Source organism: Copidosoma floridanum, unplaced genomic scaffold (assembly GCF_036245765.1).
Source record: "Copidosoma floridanum isolate Cflo_tuat_1 unplaced genomic scaffold, Cflo_Japanese_pri ptg000013l, whole genome shotgun sequence".
NCBI lineage: Eukaryota > Metazoa > Arthropoda > Insecta > Hymenoptera > Encyrtidae > Copidosoma > Copidosoma floridanum.
Window position 1 is genome coordinate 24,434,588 of NW_028321890.1, and position 18,699 is coordinate 24,453,286.

General features: G+C 38.7%; 1 protein-coding gene across 1 annotated transcript; it reads right to left on the reverse strand.

The window, feature by feature from the left end:
- Positions 1–2,828: 2,828 nt before the first annotated feature.
- On the reverse strand, positions 2,829–16,615 carry LOC106647315 (organic cation transporter 1). Its single transcript, XM_023389770.2, has 9 exons — positions 16,290–16,615; positions 14,977–15,426; positions 5,973–6,231; positions 5,793–5,884; positions 5,493–5,696; positions 5,161–5,413; positions 4,456–4,587; positions 4,009–4,366; positions 2,829–3,584 (listed from the first exon to the last, which is right to left on the reverse strand). The coding sequence occupies exons 1-9, from the start codon at positions 16,413–16,415 to the stop codon at positions 3,308–3,310; spliced, it is 2,151 nt and encodes a 716-aa protein (XP_023245538.2). The 5' UTR covers positions 16,416–16,615; the 3' UTR covers positions 2,829–3,307.
- Positions 16,616–18,699: the final 2,084 nt, after the last annotated feature.

The following is an 18,699-nucleotide window of genomic DNA, read 5'->3' on the forward strand; positions in this document are numbered from 1 at the left end:
GTCCTCTTTCTTTTTAAAACAAATGTTCTGCAGATATTAATTATATATTTTGACAAGGATTTTTTGTTTAGTATTTATGAATATTATTTCCCTAGTAACGGAAAAGGTGTTAAAAATATGGAAACATGTGACGATGAAATAAAACTTATAAAAAATATTGACGCTTTCTTCATTCATTTAAATATTTAAAAAAAAAAAAAAATCATGATCACCACTTTTGTAATCGTATTTATACCACATTGTTATAATTATTTAAAAAGTACATGTGTGACTTTATGTATGATACAATAATTGTTAACAATAATTTTTAACTACTACAACTTAAGTCAATACTATCAGAATACAGTTATAACGTTTCATTATAGACACATCAAATACAAATAATTGATACATCATACTGTCAGTTCAAATTTTTACTGTTGAAATAAATAAAGAGATTTTCCGAATCATTTTTTTTTATTTAAGTATTTTAATTTTTGTATAGTGATTAGTGTTATTCAAAAACACTCTATTTCTTAAGCAGTAGCTGATATCGTTAGGGAATAAGCAACTAATCAAGTAAAAAATCAATCAATGGTGTAGTTAATTGAGTACCATCAGTTTAAAATGCAAAGTCACAGTGTCTATTATTGAGAATAAAATAAGTCTACTATTTTTTATGATACTCAAATTAATATAAAAACTTCCCGTCTTCAAACTGTTACAATGTAATGGCTACGTATAACACAAAGTTAGTCGTGAATAATAAATAAATAAAAAACAGGCTAAAATTCTTTTTTTTAAACTTATAATTATATGCTTTGTATTGGAGTCAATTAATAACGTTAGCTGCTGTAAAACGATAATTTTATTGATTCAAACGATGGAATGGGAAAAAAACGATGGTAGAAATTTATAAAAAAATTTTACAACCAAATGCCTTATTTCACATGATTTATGACTTGCATAAACAATTTGTTCTTTTGATCAGTATCAGTCGATTCGGAAAATGTTTTAACGGCATGAAGTCGAGTTAATGTGTAAATAAATGCATTGACGATATTGTTTGTTGATTTCTTTATTTCTTTAAATTATTTACAATAATTATATTTCACTTTCAAACATACAATATATTTCTCAGGATTTGATAACTTGGTCAAGAGCATGACAGTAAGTTTTAAAATTTTTTTAGATGAACTCACAACCACCACTTACGTAAACTTGTATAAATTGTTCAAAAATGATTAAATGTTTATAATGCAAACAAAATTTGTGTAGTACAAAAAGTATGCTTGTAACGTGTTGTCATGACACGGTAAGTATTGATATTTTAAATGCCATGCTCTTTGTTAATTTAATTTTACGATATAACAACCAGAAAGAGTATAACATTTTTATTATTTTAAAATACTTTCAATTTTTTTCCACCTTAAAATAGTGAAAAATAGTATTTTTCAAAGTGGATTTTTACTACAAGCTAACATTTTCTTATTTTTTTATTTATTTTTTTTTTAATCACTCGATTTTATTTGTATATTGATTTAGAAAGTTACTATGATTGTTATATTTGATATATTTGTTATATGAGCAAATAGTTCTGCTCTGTATTTTCCTGTTTACAGTAGTATCCAGTGTGCATACTGTAATTGTTTATTTTATTTTATTTTTTTTACAATGTCAGTATATACCTACACGTTTAACAAACTATAGAGATTTCGAAGAATAGATTGAATGTATAATTTAATAAATAACATTCAGTCATTTTTTTAAGCACTGTCTCAATAATTGAACGTGTTATTTATTTTAAAATACAGACAAATAAATACATACTTTGTTAATGTATAATGTATTTATCGTACGACAAACTCTTGATCGATTCTTCCGTACATTTTATTAATACTTTAAAGAGTAGATTTAATATTTTTATGCATCCTATGGATATAACAATTACATTATAATTACTCTTAATATTTTTACATGATTTGTGGTATACTTCTTTTATAGAAAATATAGTCACTAAAATGTACTTCGTTAAATATTATAATTCAAAAATATCATTCCCATATTATTTCTCAATTTATAAATTTTTTTTTTTTATTAAATAAAAAAAAAAAAAAAAAAAAAGAGTAACAGTAGGATCTATACAAAAATAGTTTTTCTAGCACACACAGCATACATTAAATCTCGGCTAGCGAAATTTCTGTCATTATTAAACTGAATTTATTGTTCAATAAATTTTTTTACATATTTAAATATACATACTTAAAAATTACACTTTGGCAGCCAGACAAGCAGTAATCTTATAATCGTTAACCAAATTACAAATTAAATATAAAACAAATACAAGTCTAATATTACCTTTAACATAAATACAATACAAAAAAACTATCAAATCCCATTTAATAGTTGAACATATTGAAACTATAGTGTGTCATTTTTTGTTTTCTTTTTTTTTCTTTTTTTTTTTTTTTCATTATTCGTAGGTTTTAAAATACGAAAGGTGGTAGACTCACGCTTCTTTCATCTATGTTTTATTAACTATGAACAGCGTTAACCAGTTATGTTCAACTATTTATTAGTAATAGACTTTACCTATCTAAAAAAATGTACACGAGAACATGGATATGTATGTATACGTATAAACATTATCCATGCAAGGGTAAATTGAAATTGTCAATTATTTTTGTCAGTAATTGGCTGACGTAGATTTGGATTATGACAGATTGTACCTGGTTCGAGTTTCCAGTCTCACTTCAATGAACACAAAAACTATCCAGTTATTTTTCGTTACCTCTTAAGTTTTGTCACAGTAACAAAAATACGACCTTAACAATTTTAACGTATGGAACTTTTTTTTTTATTTTATTAATATTTTTAAAATTAAAAATCTGTCTAAAATGATGGACTAGACAATAAAACAATTTACACATAGGTTGTCAATTTCGTTTCATTGGAAATATTTTTTCTCATCAGCAACTAATCCAAGTAGATGCGAGATGTTTTTTTAAAACCTTTTTTTTTAGGTATAATTGACAGATTAGTAAAAAAAAAATCGACAACCAACGCATATACGTGTGTCTCCGTGATGAAGTCTGAGGAACGAACGATTACACAAATACTCGTATAATATTGTAGATACGCACATTGAAAGTTAAGCTCGATGCGAGGGTTCAACACTCGACCTTCACCAACTGCCAAAACTCAATAGAGAAATAGAGAATCAACGAGGTCGATGAAGTAGATGATGGAAACCTGCTCAGCAGATTTTCTCACACCATATAATATCACCTCGAAAAAAGTTCCACACGTGGGCCTGTGTTAAATCGGCTCACTTTTCCGTTCGGACTATGGTACCGCGAACGGGACCCTCGACCACGACGGCCCTCAACCTCGTAGGCGCAGGGGTCAATTGGGTGTCCTCGTCGCAGCTGCTTGAACTGCGCGACATGCGGCTCTGCTGGTCAAACGAGTGCCTCGCGTTCCCGCTGCTACAGCCCGCGACCACCGCTGATGCGGATTCGACCGCGTCGCCCGACGTCCCTCTGTCCGGGCCACCGTTCACCAGGTACTTGAGCTGCACGCCCTCCGAGTCTCGCCGGTTTTTCCTACCATCAGATTCAGTCGACATCGATCAGATAATCGTCATCGTAAGGAGGATTGTTTAACACATAATTTTTCATAAAAGCATGGTAAAAGTACAAAGTGTTGCGAAGCACGTTTTTTTTTCTTTATTAAAAGAATTTAAAGTTATAAAGGTGAAAAAAAAAAAAAGTATTTATTCGTTCGGCTCGTAAAATTTGTACAAAAACTTCAAAAAGACTAAGTACACATTATAAATCGTTAAAATTCTTGCATTGATTCTTTTATTTTAATAAACGAGACCATAGCCGAATGTTAATGAACTGTTCCAAAAATATTTCCAACAGAATTCATTTTAATATTGTAAAAGAATGAATGGTTACAGATTTAAATTAAATGAGATTTTTCCGATGTACACGCGCAGGTAATTGGACGTATATATGTACTCACCTGGAGGGTAGAGTAGGGCAGGACCAGAGTTTAAAGTCGGCGCCAAAGAGCTCGCCCTCCTCTATCGTCTGGGGCAGATGGATGTTGAGGGTCTCGGGCAGGAAGATCGAGGTGACGGCCCCGGCGACGCTCAGCGAGCCCATCACGATGAGGGGCAGTACTCGCCAGTATACCGCCAAGTGGACGATGTAGGGAAACGAGAGAAGACCGATACCGGCTATGAAGGAGGCTATGCCCATCGCCTGCGACCTCAGCACCGTGGGCAGCAACTCCCCCACGAAGACGTAGAACACGGCGAACGAGGCGGCTATGCCGAACTTGCCGACCATGGCCAGTGACACCGTCACCCACACTGCGTCTATTGCATGGTTTTTTTTTTCTTTTTTCAATTTTTATATTGCGATATGGTTGAATGAATCGATGCTTTCAACAAAACGTTGATTGTACCTTCGGGAACGAACATGCAAGAAACACAGGCTACCCCACCGAGGAGCATCGTCATGCAGAGGACCCATCGCCTGCCCAGTCTATCCATGGCGTACCACGTGACTATGTACGATGGGATTTCGACGACTCCTCCTGTGCGAGAGTAAAAACAAGTTTTTCGAAATAAAAAACGTTAGAACAAAGAAATCAATCTTTCCTATATACATATAATTTCAATGAATGAATGTTCAAGTAATGGCTCGGGGCTACTGAACAATCCATAATATGCTTGTTAATCTGATAAACAATCCCGCTTTGTATACCTACTAGAAAATATTTATTTTTAAACAAGCATTTGTTTAATTAATCGTTCTCATGGCACTCGGCAATTTATACAGAACCGCGTTCTATTTTAGAGACGCGTATTAGCATAAAAAATATAGCTTCTTCGCGCACAGGTAAATAGGTACGATTAAGCTTGGAAATATGTATATAATCGGTCCATCAACCGCATTAATAAAATCTGCTGTTTGGTATTCAATGTTGTTCAGCCGCTTATCTGTGCATCCCACTCTGATGGATGGTAATCCTTGGGCAAAAGTGACAGTAACAGTTATAGGAACAAAGTATCCTTTTTTCATGAAGATACCGTATTATCTACGTGATCGGTAACGCGCTTAGTTGTTTATGAAATTTTACGTAATTCGTACAGCAGCGAGGACGTACCGATGAAAAAGGCGAGGTAATCGGAGACGCCGAGATTGGTCGTGTTGTAAGACAGCCCGTTGTAAACGACCGCGTTGGCCACCCAGTCGAACGCCAGGATGAAGAATTTCTTGCGTATGTTGGGATTGGTGAGGAGGTCCATGGGCGTCGCCGAGATCGACTGCTGGAGCCTGGAGTCCGCCTCGAGATCGGCGCCCTCGGCTGCGCTCGCCTGACCGTTGCACGGCAGTCCTTGTCTTCGTAGCACGTCCATCTGACGGAATCGACGTTGAATTGATTAATTTTAGGGGTACGAGGGATGCTAGTTGCGTTTTTGCTTGTACTAATGCCACCTCCATCGTTCGGAGAAAATTCGGGGGAACGACTTTGCCGTTGACCCTAGCCATCGTCTGGATGATGACTTCGGCCTCGTCTATCCTGTTTTTGCTCAGCAGCCACCTTGGGGACTCTGGGATGATCCAGTAGTAACTGAACAGAAGGACAAATGGCACGGAGATGGCCAGCGACAACGAGTACCAGTGCCTCAGTAGGTAACTCTAAATTTCAAATTATCGTTGACGCATGATTTTCATATATATATATATATATATATATATATATATTTCCCGTGTGACGTTTTTTTGTGTACTTACTAAAAGTGCTAGCAACGACATGGCTGTGGCGAAAAAAATGCATATCACCATACCGGCGAAGGTTCTGTACCTCGGACCCATTAGTTCAAGGGCTGAAGAAAAAAAAAAAAAAAAAAAATATTAATCACACTTGAGGTGAGATTATTTTGTATTGATTGTATTATGATTGAAAATACCTACCAAGGATAAAAGGTATCTGATAAATTGCAGGAAAAAATAAACCGTTTACGGTTCTGAGAGCGGTGTAAACGATGTAGTTGGGACTGAAGCTCGTGGCTATCGAGAAAATAACCTCGAAGAAGATGATGGCCAGAAAAGCCGTCCTTCGGCCCCATTTGTCGGCTATCCAGCCGAAAACCACGTTCCCGAAGAGACTGCCCACGAAAAAGAAGGTCGTCGAGGTCGAAGGCCACCAGCTGTTGTCGCATACGAGATCTAGCTATGGAAATGCAAAAATGCAATTACAATGTCGGCGTATTTTAATTTTCCTTTTTTTTTTCCTTTTTTCTTTTTTTAATACAATTTAACAGTAAGAAAAATCGGTTATCGCCCATCGCTTGGACACAATTGAGAAAAAAAATTGAATCATCGAAGCATCGAGTTAGAGCGACATAAATCACCAGCACATTTAATGCATAGGTACGCGTGAATAAAACACATCCGGCTTGAGATTTATACATAAGCTAGGGGCTTATATGCGCGTGTGTATGCGCTATATAAAACTCAGTGTCGACAATGTGTTACCGATCGCATTGATTTGCAAATTTTTCAATTTGTCCGACTGTATGATTCAATTACGCGTGTCATAGGCAACTTTGTCGGCGCGGTTATTGACTTGCGATCGAGATCGGTGTCGATCGAATCGTCAATTATTGGGTGACACAACTTTTTTTTCCCCCAAAACTAAAAGTGTGGCGGATACGCGTGTCGAGCCTCACGACAGGTAATTAGTAGCGATCGTTTTTTTCCAAAATGTCTTTCAAATAATTTAATCCGTTATTACGTAAAAAACAATGTAAGAAGATAGCACAACACGATTTGAAAAATAAAAATTTGTTACAATAAATGTGCATAGGTGCAATGTATTATTTTTGCCAAAGAATGTATTCTGTCAGGTACCACATTACAACTAATGATGAAAAAAAAAAAAAATATATGTTCAGCACTACTTATATTGTAAGAAAAAAAAAAAAAAAAAATTGTACCATCAAAAATTTGAAAAAGAATCCATTAAAGGGTGAAAAAGTAGTGTTAAATAACAAATAGACAAATCGACCTGACATACGAGCAAAGCGAAAAGTGACTAAGCGCTCTCGTAATACGCGCGCCGCGAACGAAGTTGATTGATTCGCAGAACAGCGATCTCTATAGTCTCTGAGCTTAATGGTCCACGATAAAACGTATATTCATGATACCGATAAACCACACACACACACAGGGATATCAGATTAATTCGCAAAGCTGCAATCTCGTCTTTTTATGCATAGTTAATGGCTCTGTAAAGCTATATACATCCCTGAATTGTGGGACGAAATCAAAACAAATTCATCGGCTTCCTGTTTCAAAGGGTTTCACAGTTAAATAAGAATCTCCCACACTTATGTTATGGTATATACATGTAGACAACAACCAAAACGAATGAAGGTGAGCTCGTCACTCTGTTGTAGAGATTGGTATGACCATGGTTATTAGATACCAAAGATTTCTCCGAGCAAAGCTGTGCCGACAATGACAATCCATCAGCTCGTACGGTCCGTATAATCATGTGCAACGTTTCGAAAGCCCCGCGCCGTATATACTCCTGTCAAATCCCCTGCAGCCACTGTGCACATCTCACGTGTCCAATAAGCGAATTTCCGTGAGCTCGTGTCCATAAGTGTCATTGTGTCGTCAGATTTCGCGTCGCAAAATTTTCATCATAGGAGGCTCGTCTTCTCTCGAACGTATATACATGTGAGTAGTTCCGTGAAAAAAATGGTTTATCTGTCGCGCGATTACTTCTTGATTGATTAGTCATTGCGTGTCTTTGGACAAAATTCAAAATCAATCGTGAATTGTACTTATACGTCTCTGAGATTGTTACAACCGATTTTATTATTTTTTTCCGTTGTAACTTTTACTACTATGGGTGCTAATTTAAAATAGAAAAATTTTTCATGTCTCTCATCAAGTAATATTACGATAAAATTGAGGCCAGAGTTTCAAAAACGTAGAAAAAAATATTTCTTCTAGAACCATGAGCACGACTTTTTGTGGAACTGATCATATGCACCCGAAGGATAATACGTGTAAATTGGTGTAATGGAGAGCGAGAGGAGCTGATGATGATGATGATACTCGCGCGTCACCAGCAAATATAGGTATATACACGTGTAACGCCAACCAACGAGAGTAGTGTCATGGATCGCGCGGTGAGCCACGTGTGTTAGATATCGTGAGCGTTACCATTTGTGCTGCAGGAGAGTGTGAGAGCGTCGACCAAGAGTAAACGTTCGCTCTTCACGTATACTTTTATTGGCCTCTCGATTATTGCGATTAGTAATGTAAATACCGATTTTAATTCTTAAATGCACGAAACCGGAGTACAAAGTAATACGACAGTCGTGCCAAATGTCGTCCAATGCCAAAACTACCATCAATCTCATTTCATTGCTAACTTTTAGTAATTGAAGGACTGTTGTAAAAATTATGTAGTTTTAACAAAATCGTTATCTTTTTTTTTTTTTTTTTTTTTTTTTTTTTCAAAGATTCGTGAGTTGCATGATGAAGCTTTTTTATTTCTCAGTTCATTGACTTTGAGAGATCGTGTAATACATTTTATGAGGCGATGTTTGATTTTGATGGCATGAATAAAATTTTATCATGCTGCGAAAATTAAAATTGTGTTAAAATAATTTTGCCCTCGCAACATTGCACGCGTGGTACATTTGGTACATTATCAACTCGGCAAATGATTAAATAATGTAGAAATAAGTTAAGTTCTTATGCAAATATGTAAGATGATTGTAGATGATCTCTGATAAAATATTCGAATAACTTTTTTTATTTTCTTTTTTTTCAAAAAAATATTAAATGGAGGGCTAGTGTTAGTTGAACTTAAGTGATTTACAATACGGAGAGATGTTTCTTTTGTAAAAAAAATTTAATGTTAATGGACCCATAAAAAAGTTATGTAAAAAATAGACTTATCTGGTATTTCTTAATACAATTTCAAAAGTTGTACAACCATTATGTGGGTGTGCGATTACAATAAGAAAAAAGAGCTATCACAACTATCGAAATAATCAATCACAACATTAAAAAAAATAAATCAGAGAAAAATAATAGTTTTGATTAGAAAAATATTTTAAATATTTGCTTCTTCATCGCTAGTTTATATGAAAATGCTTTCGTCATCAAAGTTAAAATCATAAAAATTTTATTCTGGTAGTCTTAAATTTTGAAAGCATTTTCCTTTCAGCTTTGACATGGATGTAAAAAAAACATATATACAAAGGAAACCCCGTACTGCTCTTCCCACTTGAAATCACGCATAACTTTTAAGTGCGAACGAATCACCGAATAGATTTGAATGAGCAATAGTCCGCGCGGCGCAAATTTATTGTGCAAATAAGAAAGCGCGTATTCAGCCGGACAACGAAATTGAATTGAAAGCTTTCACAATTTTGCACGAGGAAACTACTAATAGAGTTGTATGTGATAAAAAAAAAAAAAATATGTCAATTACAAGAAGTTCAAAAAGTAATAAAAAAAAACTGTGCATTTGTAATAATAATAATAAAAAAAAAAAAAAAAAAAGTATTAAAAATATATGCCACGACGAGGACAAAAGCTCTTGAGGTTTATAATGTCTGGAATGTCAAACAGTACAGTGTGTATAAGCGAGGGGACCGAAAAATTGAAACAAACGTTAAGGCTAACAATAACAGCTGACAAAAGGAGAAGGCGAAGAAAAGAAAACGAAGAACGAAGTCGGTGTGGAGGATGTATGTGGGCCAAGCACAGAAACAATGATAGAGACGGGAAGATTATAGGCATAAGTAAGTACACGTGTACTTTGGCGCGATGTTTACAAAAGCGGATACGTGTAAACGCTTCATATGGATCGTAAGGGCAGAGATGCCGGTGTTGCTTTCAAAGTAGAATTTGCACGAATTTCTCCGAGTCTCCAAATCTCCTCCAATAGTATACGTATTTTTTTACTCTTAATTATAATTAATTAGTAATCAGAAAAAAAATAATGATAATAATAATAATAATAATGATGATGATGATGGTGTACAGAAAAAACAAAAAAGCGTCCCGGTCATCTTTAAGGGTCAAAAGACAATTAAAAAAAAAAGAAAACAAAAAAAATTTAAAAAAAAAGGAATGAGAAAATAATTAAAAGATGGAGGACGAAAAAAGAAAATGAGAAAAATGTCCAAACACTTGTTGGATATTCGATGTATATGAGCAAGCTCGCTATTTACTAGATGACATTGCCGGCTTCTCTGATTGAACGAGTTTTTTTTGTTGCAGGCTAAATATTGTGGAACGTGAATTATACAAGCAAAAAAATTATCAACTCCAACGAATGCTGTTTGGTTAATGTTGGGTTTTCAGTTTTACTCATCAACGAGATTTGACAGAATCGTAAGTACCGTTCGCGTGTATGAATATATAAATACGTTTATAATCGAGTACGCCAAGTCCTTGTTTTTCAGTCGAATAAAAAGTCATGAAAATGACTATTTAAATTTTCTTTAAAAAAATGAAAAGTTACTCAGAGCTACAACAATCCTAAAGCTCCAGCTCGAAAAAATGCACGTATACCTGAAATCCATCAAATTCCCAAAGTCCATCAAAACATGACCTTTGAGGGTAGAGCCAAGCAAATATTCGCACGTAGTATGAACGAGCAAAAGCAAACACAATGGAGAGAAAGAGAGAGAGAGAGAGAGAGAGATGCCGAGCGGAGATATAATATATACGCACTTGGAGCGTGTGGCTTTGAACCATTGCTTCCGACGGCCGATGATTGATTAAATCGCTCCTCTCCTCTTCTTCCGTTTTTCCCTCTCTCTCTCTCTCTCCCTAATTGTGTACACTTTGGCGAGTCTCACTACGACTAATTTGTCGCGACTCCTTCAGCCGCCACTGATTGCCAAGGATGTCGCGCATTTGCCATTTCGCGATAATTGATCGGCTGTGGCTTGTACGCCCAACTATTTTTACGTGGGTAATCACCATTTGTTAATAGTCCCATAAGATTTTGACAGTTGTACTGATCGACGTCGCGTATAGGAAACCCGGCAAAAGTTATACTTGATATTTCATTGCAAGGAGATCTACAACCACTTTCTTCCAAAATACAATTACATAAAACGTGAAATCGTAAGAGGATAAAAATTTAATTATAAAAAAAAACAAGTGTCATGCACATTGTACTAGTAAAATATTTATAGTATATTGTTTTGTAATTTTTTTTGTACATCAAAAATGCGTTAAAAGCTAGTATTACTGATTAGTTCAACTATTACAAGTTAAATTTGTTTCCATAAAACTATTTTCAGTAAATTAATTGAACTAACAACTATAGGCTTGATTGATTGATTTTTCAAAAGTTAGGATTACCAATAACTGTTCTATAAAAAAAAATATCATTAAAATTACACGGTTTTTTCAAGTCTTCAGTGCCATGTACACCATAGAAGAAATTTAAGCGGAAATGCAAAAGTTCTAAAGTAGGCCAAAGTTCATTCGTACTTACGAGACTACCACCACCGTAATAATTAAGTAACCATACAAAATCACCAAATTTATCAAGTCAATTAAAATTTTGGCTTCACTTTAACCCTTCATTCAAAAAGAGAGCATAATAAAAAAAAAAACACTACGAATCATTTCTGCAACGTGCAAAAGGAAGCCGTTTCGTGCACCGTCTTATTGCCCCTTGGATAAATCCGAATTGAAAAACTCAAGTGAACCATCGTAAGATTAACAACGATCGTCATCGCGAAAAAGGAAAGAAGGAAAAAAAAAAAAAAAAATCAACAAAAGGTGGGCCCGATAACGAGCTCCGAGCTTTCGGCTGAAAAAAGCTTCTTCATCGGCAATAGAAAGGGGGGGGGTGGGGAAGGGGTGTCAGAGGCCGATTTCCGAGTGCGTCTTTTGGCATCCGCTTCCGCGTCCCCTTGAAGACTATACTGCAGAGGATCGGTGCGCGTCGGGGCGATTGAAGCCATAGCCGATATTGGGGCAAATCCGGAGCTCACGCGCAACACATATAAATATTACACCGTAGCCTACTTGAACCATATATATACACCATCGTGATCTATCGCACTCCAGAGCGCAGTACAAGTATACATAGGTACGTGCAGTAACGTATAGAGGTGGCCGGCCGACATACGTGATCTCTGATGTATATGTATACCTTATACTGTTGTCTACTATACGTACATACATATATGGTATACAGAGATGCGGATAGGTATGCGTATACGTATGTATGTATCTCTAGCACGACCGGATGCGGGGGTAGGTAAATTGGCCGGCAATTGCGCTAACGCCACGAGAGCCTCCAAAGCCGACGACCATACTATCGGGCGCTCGATTGCTCTATACCCATCCATATCTACACGTAGCTCCATCTCCCTCGTCGATAATCGTTATACATTATGGTATGTACTCGTGTATCAAAGACATACCGAAAGAAAGAAGAAGAAGAAAAACAAAAAAAAATATTCTATAGGTCTTCCCCAAATGAAATCAAAGCTTATACAACACGAATCGGACCGCGTCCCTACACGGTGCATCGGAGTTGTTGTTGGCTCATACAAATGATAAATGTCGGGGCTTCCCCGATTGTTGTTTTCGGCTAAGAACACGACGCCCGACACTTCTTTCCATTGTAATTCCCTCACCCTCCTCTTTGTCTCTGTAACTTTACGTTTCGGAACAGTTTATATAGAGAGCATAGCGATCCCTGCGATTGCTTTATTTACGGCGACGATGCAGTGACGTGCATTTCGGGGTGCACACGCATACCTATATAATTACGCATGAGCCCATAAGTATATGTATATTTATGTCACCCGATTACATAAATAACACACCACGCGCGTCATCAATTGATTTAACGGATAATGGTATAATTAAGTAATAACGGCCACGACGACTATGATGATTCGACCGCGCCGAGATTGCCACTGGGTACATGATGATGGGACGTGTGTGTAAATCTCCTAGTGTCCCTTATGACGCGATGCGCGCCCGTGTACAGTGTCCACTCCGGAGAGCGTATATATAATATACAGGCATCATAGGTATCGCAAGCCTCTCTCTCTCTCTCTCTCTCTTTCGGGTCGTCACTTCCTCCTGCATTGACGTCTACGGAAGTTGGGAAGTTGGTGAGCGCGCGCGCGAAACTTCCTCCAGATATACATATTGTTTCGTCACGCCGATGCGACCGACAGAGGATGGCACCTTTTTTTTTTTCAACTAATGATTCATGTACCCACACACATTACAGAATAAAAGCTCCATGGGATGGGAAAGCTACGCGTCTCGGCAAATTTTCTGATAAGACGCGAACAGTTGATGTTCCTTCTTTCCTGGTAGATTACAGCTGTACCCGAGTTTAAGAGTAGCGCAATCTCCAAGTGTGTCTCTCTCTTGGCTTTGGATGCCGATTCATTGGCAAAGGGTCGAGCAATACTCCCGACGTGTATAAATACGAACTCGCATGGCTCGTACCATTTTTTTTTTTTTTTTTTTTTTCTGGTTCTTGTAACCAAATAAGAAAAACGTGACATAAAGCAGTGCACATGATCCAGAGTCCGAGATGCAAAGAGGAAAAATAAACGTGCCAAGGCCCTGTGATGATACGCTGTGAAGGATAACAGTGAAAAATCGCGCGCAGAAATTGTTGTTGCCATTGTCGTCCGGTGCTCTCAGTGTATGTATACGCATATACGAAGTGTGCACCAGCCAGTCGCCGAGGAAAAGAAAGATAACCAGATCCAGAGGCCAAGGTTGGAGAAGAACGTACGAAATGAAACCCGATGCTGCGCGCACAATGCGATGCTTTGCGCGTGTACATGCACGTATATAGGCTCCACGTAGATGGACGGAGCGATTTGCTCTTTGAAAAAAAAAAAAAACTTACAGCGCTTTTAATACTCTGGAAAATCGCGTTGGAAATCTCGCTACGCATATACATACGTGTGTATCGTATTATAAGACGAGCGCGTGGATTATAATTGGCGATTACTCCCGAGCCAGAGATGCAGATGCTCGCGGATGATTTATGACGCTGATCTTTGTTGGAGCTCGTGTGGGATAATGTTGTTGTTTTTTTTTTGCTTCGAGGTGATTTTTCTCGAGGGCAAAACGGTTAAAGGATACAACAACTCACGGAAAAAGCGTTGATTAAAAAAATCCAGACTAACGATCGAATGCTCCCATCGATCGAGAATCTCGAAAAAAAAAAAAAGTATCGGTTCAAAAATCAATTTGCCTCGCACCCGATGGGCAATAAATATCTTTTCGCGCAAACTTGTTAAAAGCGATTTATCGCGACGGGTGGCGTTTAATTTTCCCCCCTTCCTTTCTCCTTTACTTTTTTAACATCCAAGTGTGTTCGTACATATATGTAATATTATGCACACGTAAGTCTTTGCCAGGATGATTTTATCAGCGAGCTTGCGGCCGTACGTGCGTTTAATGAAGTGTCTCGTTGTAGAGCGCATAGATTGATTTTCACGCTTCAGCTTGGGGCCTTCGGGTGGTCTTTGTTTCGTACGAAGGTGCGGGTTTTTGTTGGAAATTTACGGCTCTATTGGCCATTGAATTACAACCCGAAGAGACTTTTACCATCGCAAAGGTTGTATGAGGCGTGTTGCGGGTATCTCATAATGAAAGATTGAAAAAACAAAAAAAACATAAAAAAAAAAAAACAATTCTCCTCCAAGGAGATTTTGCACAGAGTTACCGAGGAAAGTCTTTGAAAGTCGAAGGAATGTGTTTTTCGGTATCCAAAGACACGGATGAACTTTTTGGAATTGTTCGGGGTATTATAGGGATTTATTGTAAAATTTCGCAAGGGCTATCAAAGAAATAAAAATCATGAAAAAAGGGGAGAGAAAAAAAGTACACAAGATTCCCGAAAAGAAAGAAAAGCTGCTCTTGTCGAGTTTACCTCGGTGACGAGCGTGCTGTCGTAGTCCCTGTTGTCGTAGTCCCACCCGTGTTTGCACTTGGCCGTCGGCCAGCCAGGATCACTGACCGGCGGTGGTGGTGGTGGCAACCTCCTCGGGAACCTCAGCAAAGTCGTCGGGTTGATGGTGGATCCGCGACTCGAGTCGTCGAGCGGCAGGTCCTTGCGCGGCCCACCTCCGGTATCGGCAATATCGGCGAGATCGAGGCCTCCAACAGCCGTGCCGTTCTCGTAGGCCGAATTCAGCCACGTCTCGATGATGGCCGTGTAGTTGACGTCGTACATCTGACACTTGGAGTACTCGCGCCGGCCGTCGGACTTGGTGCGGTAGGGCAGTGACAGAGCCTTGCGATCCTCGAGGCTCAGGATCCCGGTCAGGTTGTCCAGCTCCGGTATCCGGCACCAGTGCTCCGGTGACGCGCTCACAAACACCTGTCGGGGACATTTCATTTTATTTTTTTATTTTATTTTTTTTTCTTCATTTCCGATCGATCAGGCGTCGGTCTGCCCTAAATCTCGTATTACTACTGAATTTTCGATCGAGCCTCGGGGGAACGCCGTATGCGGTGCAGCTATAAGTGTGCGCTTAATCGAGAAAACTCGAAAGACCGAGGAAAGCTTCAAGTTGCGAGAGCGGAGCAAAGTTTTCCCGGGTAATCCATTGCGTTGTCTTATCGAGAGGCGAAGGAAGATGCGCCTCTCACTTGGAAATAAACTTTTACAATCGAGACTCTTCGAGCTGCGCGTATACACAATATACTTACTCGGGTAATGTACGCGCGCGTAAACTGCGTTGCGTGTGCATATACTTATTGAACTCGAACGATGTTGCCGAAGCGCCGGGGTATAGCGCGAGAGCATAACGGAAAAGAGATTAGGCAAGTAATCGCTTTTCTTTGCGCGTCGGGAACGTCGATTGTGTCGATCGAACAGTTGTTGGGTTAAACAGCTGGACCTTAACGGATGAAGGATGTTGTTATAATGCACATTTTAATGTACAATTTTAACTGGTTCGGCTTACATGCAAAGGGTTCTGTGTCGTTAAATCGGTTGAAAATCGGTACTAGAGTTGTATTCATCACTTTGGTTTCTCAATGTTGGCAGGTTGGTAAAATCAGTAGTGGTAAAACGGCAAACAGCACCAAGTTGGATTTAATTAGGAGAAACGATCTTACCGATCTAAAAAGTGATAGTCAAGTGATCGGTATCACTTTTCTATCTTACTCAACTGGATTTTTTTATTAACTTGAGCATCACACTCAATAAAGGACAAAAAAACAAAAGAAACAACTCACCTGAGAAAAGGCGAGAAAGGCAGCCGGTAGTGTAGCAGGTATGCAGAGCAGGTAATACATGATGTTCTGGTAACGGCCCTTCTCGCCGACGTGCAGCAGCACCTCGTCAAAGTCGATCGCGCTCATATTTTCGGCGCGCCCTTTCACTCGACGACCGATGCGGTTTTGCAACGTCCGTTAAAAATCCCCGTCATCGCCTCGCACTTTTGCACCTTTATCTTCTTCTTCTTCTTCTTCTTCTTTATTGTTACTGTTTTCAATGCATTACTTTTAATCACACAAAATACACGATAGGTCCCTCTTGCAGTCGAGCTTGCGGAGCACTGTCGCACCTGTTCCGCGCTTCTCTATTTTTTCCTCCTCCTCCTCCTCCTCCTCCCCTTCGAGGCTCTCACACTCGCGCGCACGCGTTTCGAATCCCAACTTATAAATTCCTTTCATGCGGCTCCCTCCATCTCTCCTTATCACTGCAAATTTTTTCGCGCCAAGGTCGATCCAGCGAGCACGCGTAAACGCAAACACGCGCGCATCTCCTCCTCCTCCTCTCCTCTCACGGTCCACCTGCACGGTTTATTTGATTCTCGAGTGGTGCTCGGCTTCGGCTCGCACCCCGTCATAATACACCAGCTTGGCATCCGCCCCACCGCTTCTGGGGCTCGACCGTCTCTTTCTACCTGCGAGAACACGGCATTTTATTGGATTTACAAAAGCCCGTATTCCATGCTCCCCCCCCCTCCCATTGTCCCTGGGGATTTCGTTTTGTTATTATCATCCTAGGCTTTTGATGCCCGGGTTTCATTGGAAACGCGACTCTTTGCTCTCGCTGATCAAATTAATTGCTTTGAGCCCGCTACGCCCGTGTTTTGTAATTGGCCAGTGGTTAATTATGAAAATCGCGCTTTAAACCTCTCTCTTTCTCTCCGACAAACAGAAGCTCTTCTTATCTGTCGGTGAACGTCGTTCGATCGCGAGCGAAAGAACTTTTCGTGTCGCGATAACAAGATTTCAAAAGTGTGCCGGCTCTTTGCGAAGAAAATCGTGCAGGATACATTTATCTCGGTGTCGTAAATAACCGAGCAATATACTATCCACGTATGTAAACAGAGGCCGTGTACGTATATTGCGTGTGTATTTATATGTACCAATAGTCATCTCTTCCCAGCAGACAAGCGCCCGGGGCACCTTCGGGACCATTAACCTCGGCCCCTCCCGCCCCTGGCCAATGAGCCGCGTCGTCCGAGTGTTCTCAGCTTCTTCTTCTTCTTCCGGCCCCTCGTCTCTGCAACAGAAAGAAGAGAAAAAAAAAAAAAAAAAAAAAAACCCAATGGCTGATGCTCCTCTTGCCCTTCGAATTGTCTCGTGTATGGTACGCCGGACCGTCGCAATTGCGAGGCAGACTCGATGGGGGATCGGTAAGTATACAACCAGACCTCAGCGCTTTTGTCAGAGTGGCACTGGTCGACTTACGTCTATGTATATATAACAGCTACAATATGAGTGTGTGTGTGTGTGTGTGTGTGTGTGTGTGTGTGTACGTGTTGTTTTGTTTACACGAGAAAAGCATTAATAGGTACAACACCACGAGCAAGTGCGGGTAGCTTTTTTAAATGGGACTTTTTTTTTTGTAATGTTCTTTCGGTATAGGAAAGAATGGCAAAGCTTGTTGGCTCGTCGAGTTACGTGTTAAATCTGTAATTTTAAGCGTGTTGGAAAAAAAAAAAAAAAAAAAACATGTTTAAAGCTGTTTACTACAGAATGCGGTGTATAATAAGTATTTTAAAAATAACTATTATTATTTTAACTATTTTACTAGCAACTCGACTGAGCAGAATATTGCAGGTTGGCAGATCGGTAGCGTCGAAGAATGAGCCAATGGGGCCAAATTAGGCAGTAGATCGTTTGAAGAGTTGCCCTCGATAATTTCGTGCTTGATAAACTTTGTGATTTTTTTTTTTTTTTTTTTTTTTTTTTAATTGCCGTTAAGTAGTAGATATTTGTAAGATTTCAACCGGTTCTCTTTTTTCTGAACCTAAACAAAGTACACAACTGTCATTGCTCGTTCAAACACACTATTTGAATAAGCGCATAAGGAAGATTTTAGGTTTTAATTGCACTCCTGAAATCGACTACAACGCGCCGGAAAAAAAAAAAAGAATCTCAGCAACAACGATAACTATACCATTCGCTTGTGACTTTTTGCATGAGATAAAGTTTTTTGGTCGTAGAATAGAGAAAAAAGGCACAGTATGAATAAGTAAGTCAAGCTCGAGAGTCGCATAGCTAGCAGAGCTCACCGAAATTCCTATATGTAAAACGTGTCGAGTGATGAATAATGCGTGTCGTTACCGTGAGGTTTTGTTGGTTGGTGTATATGTAAGTTTGACGAAATTGCGTCAAATATGTGAGGTAA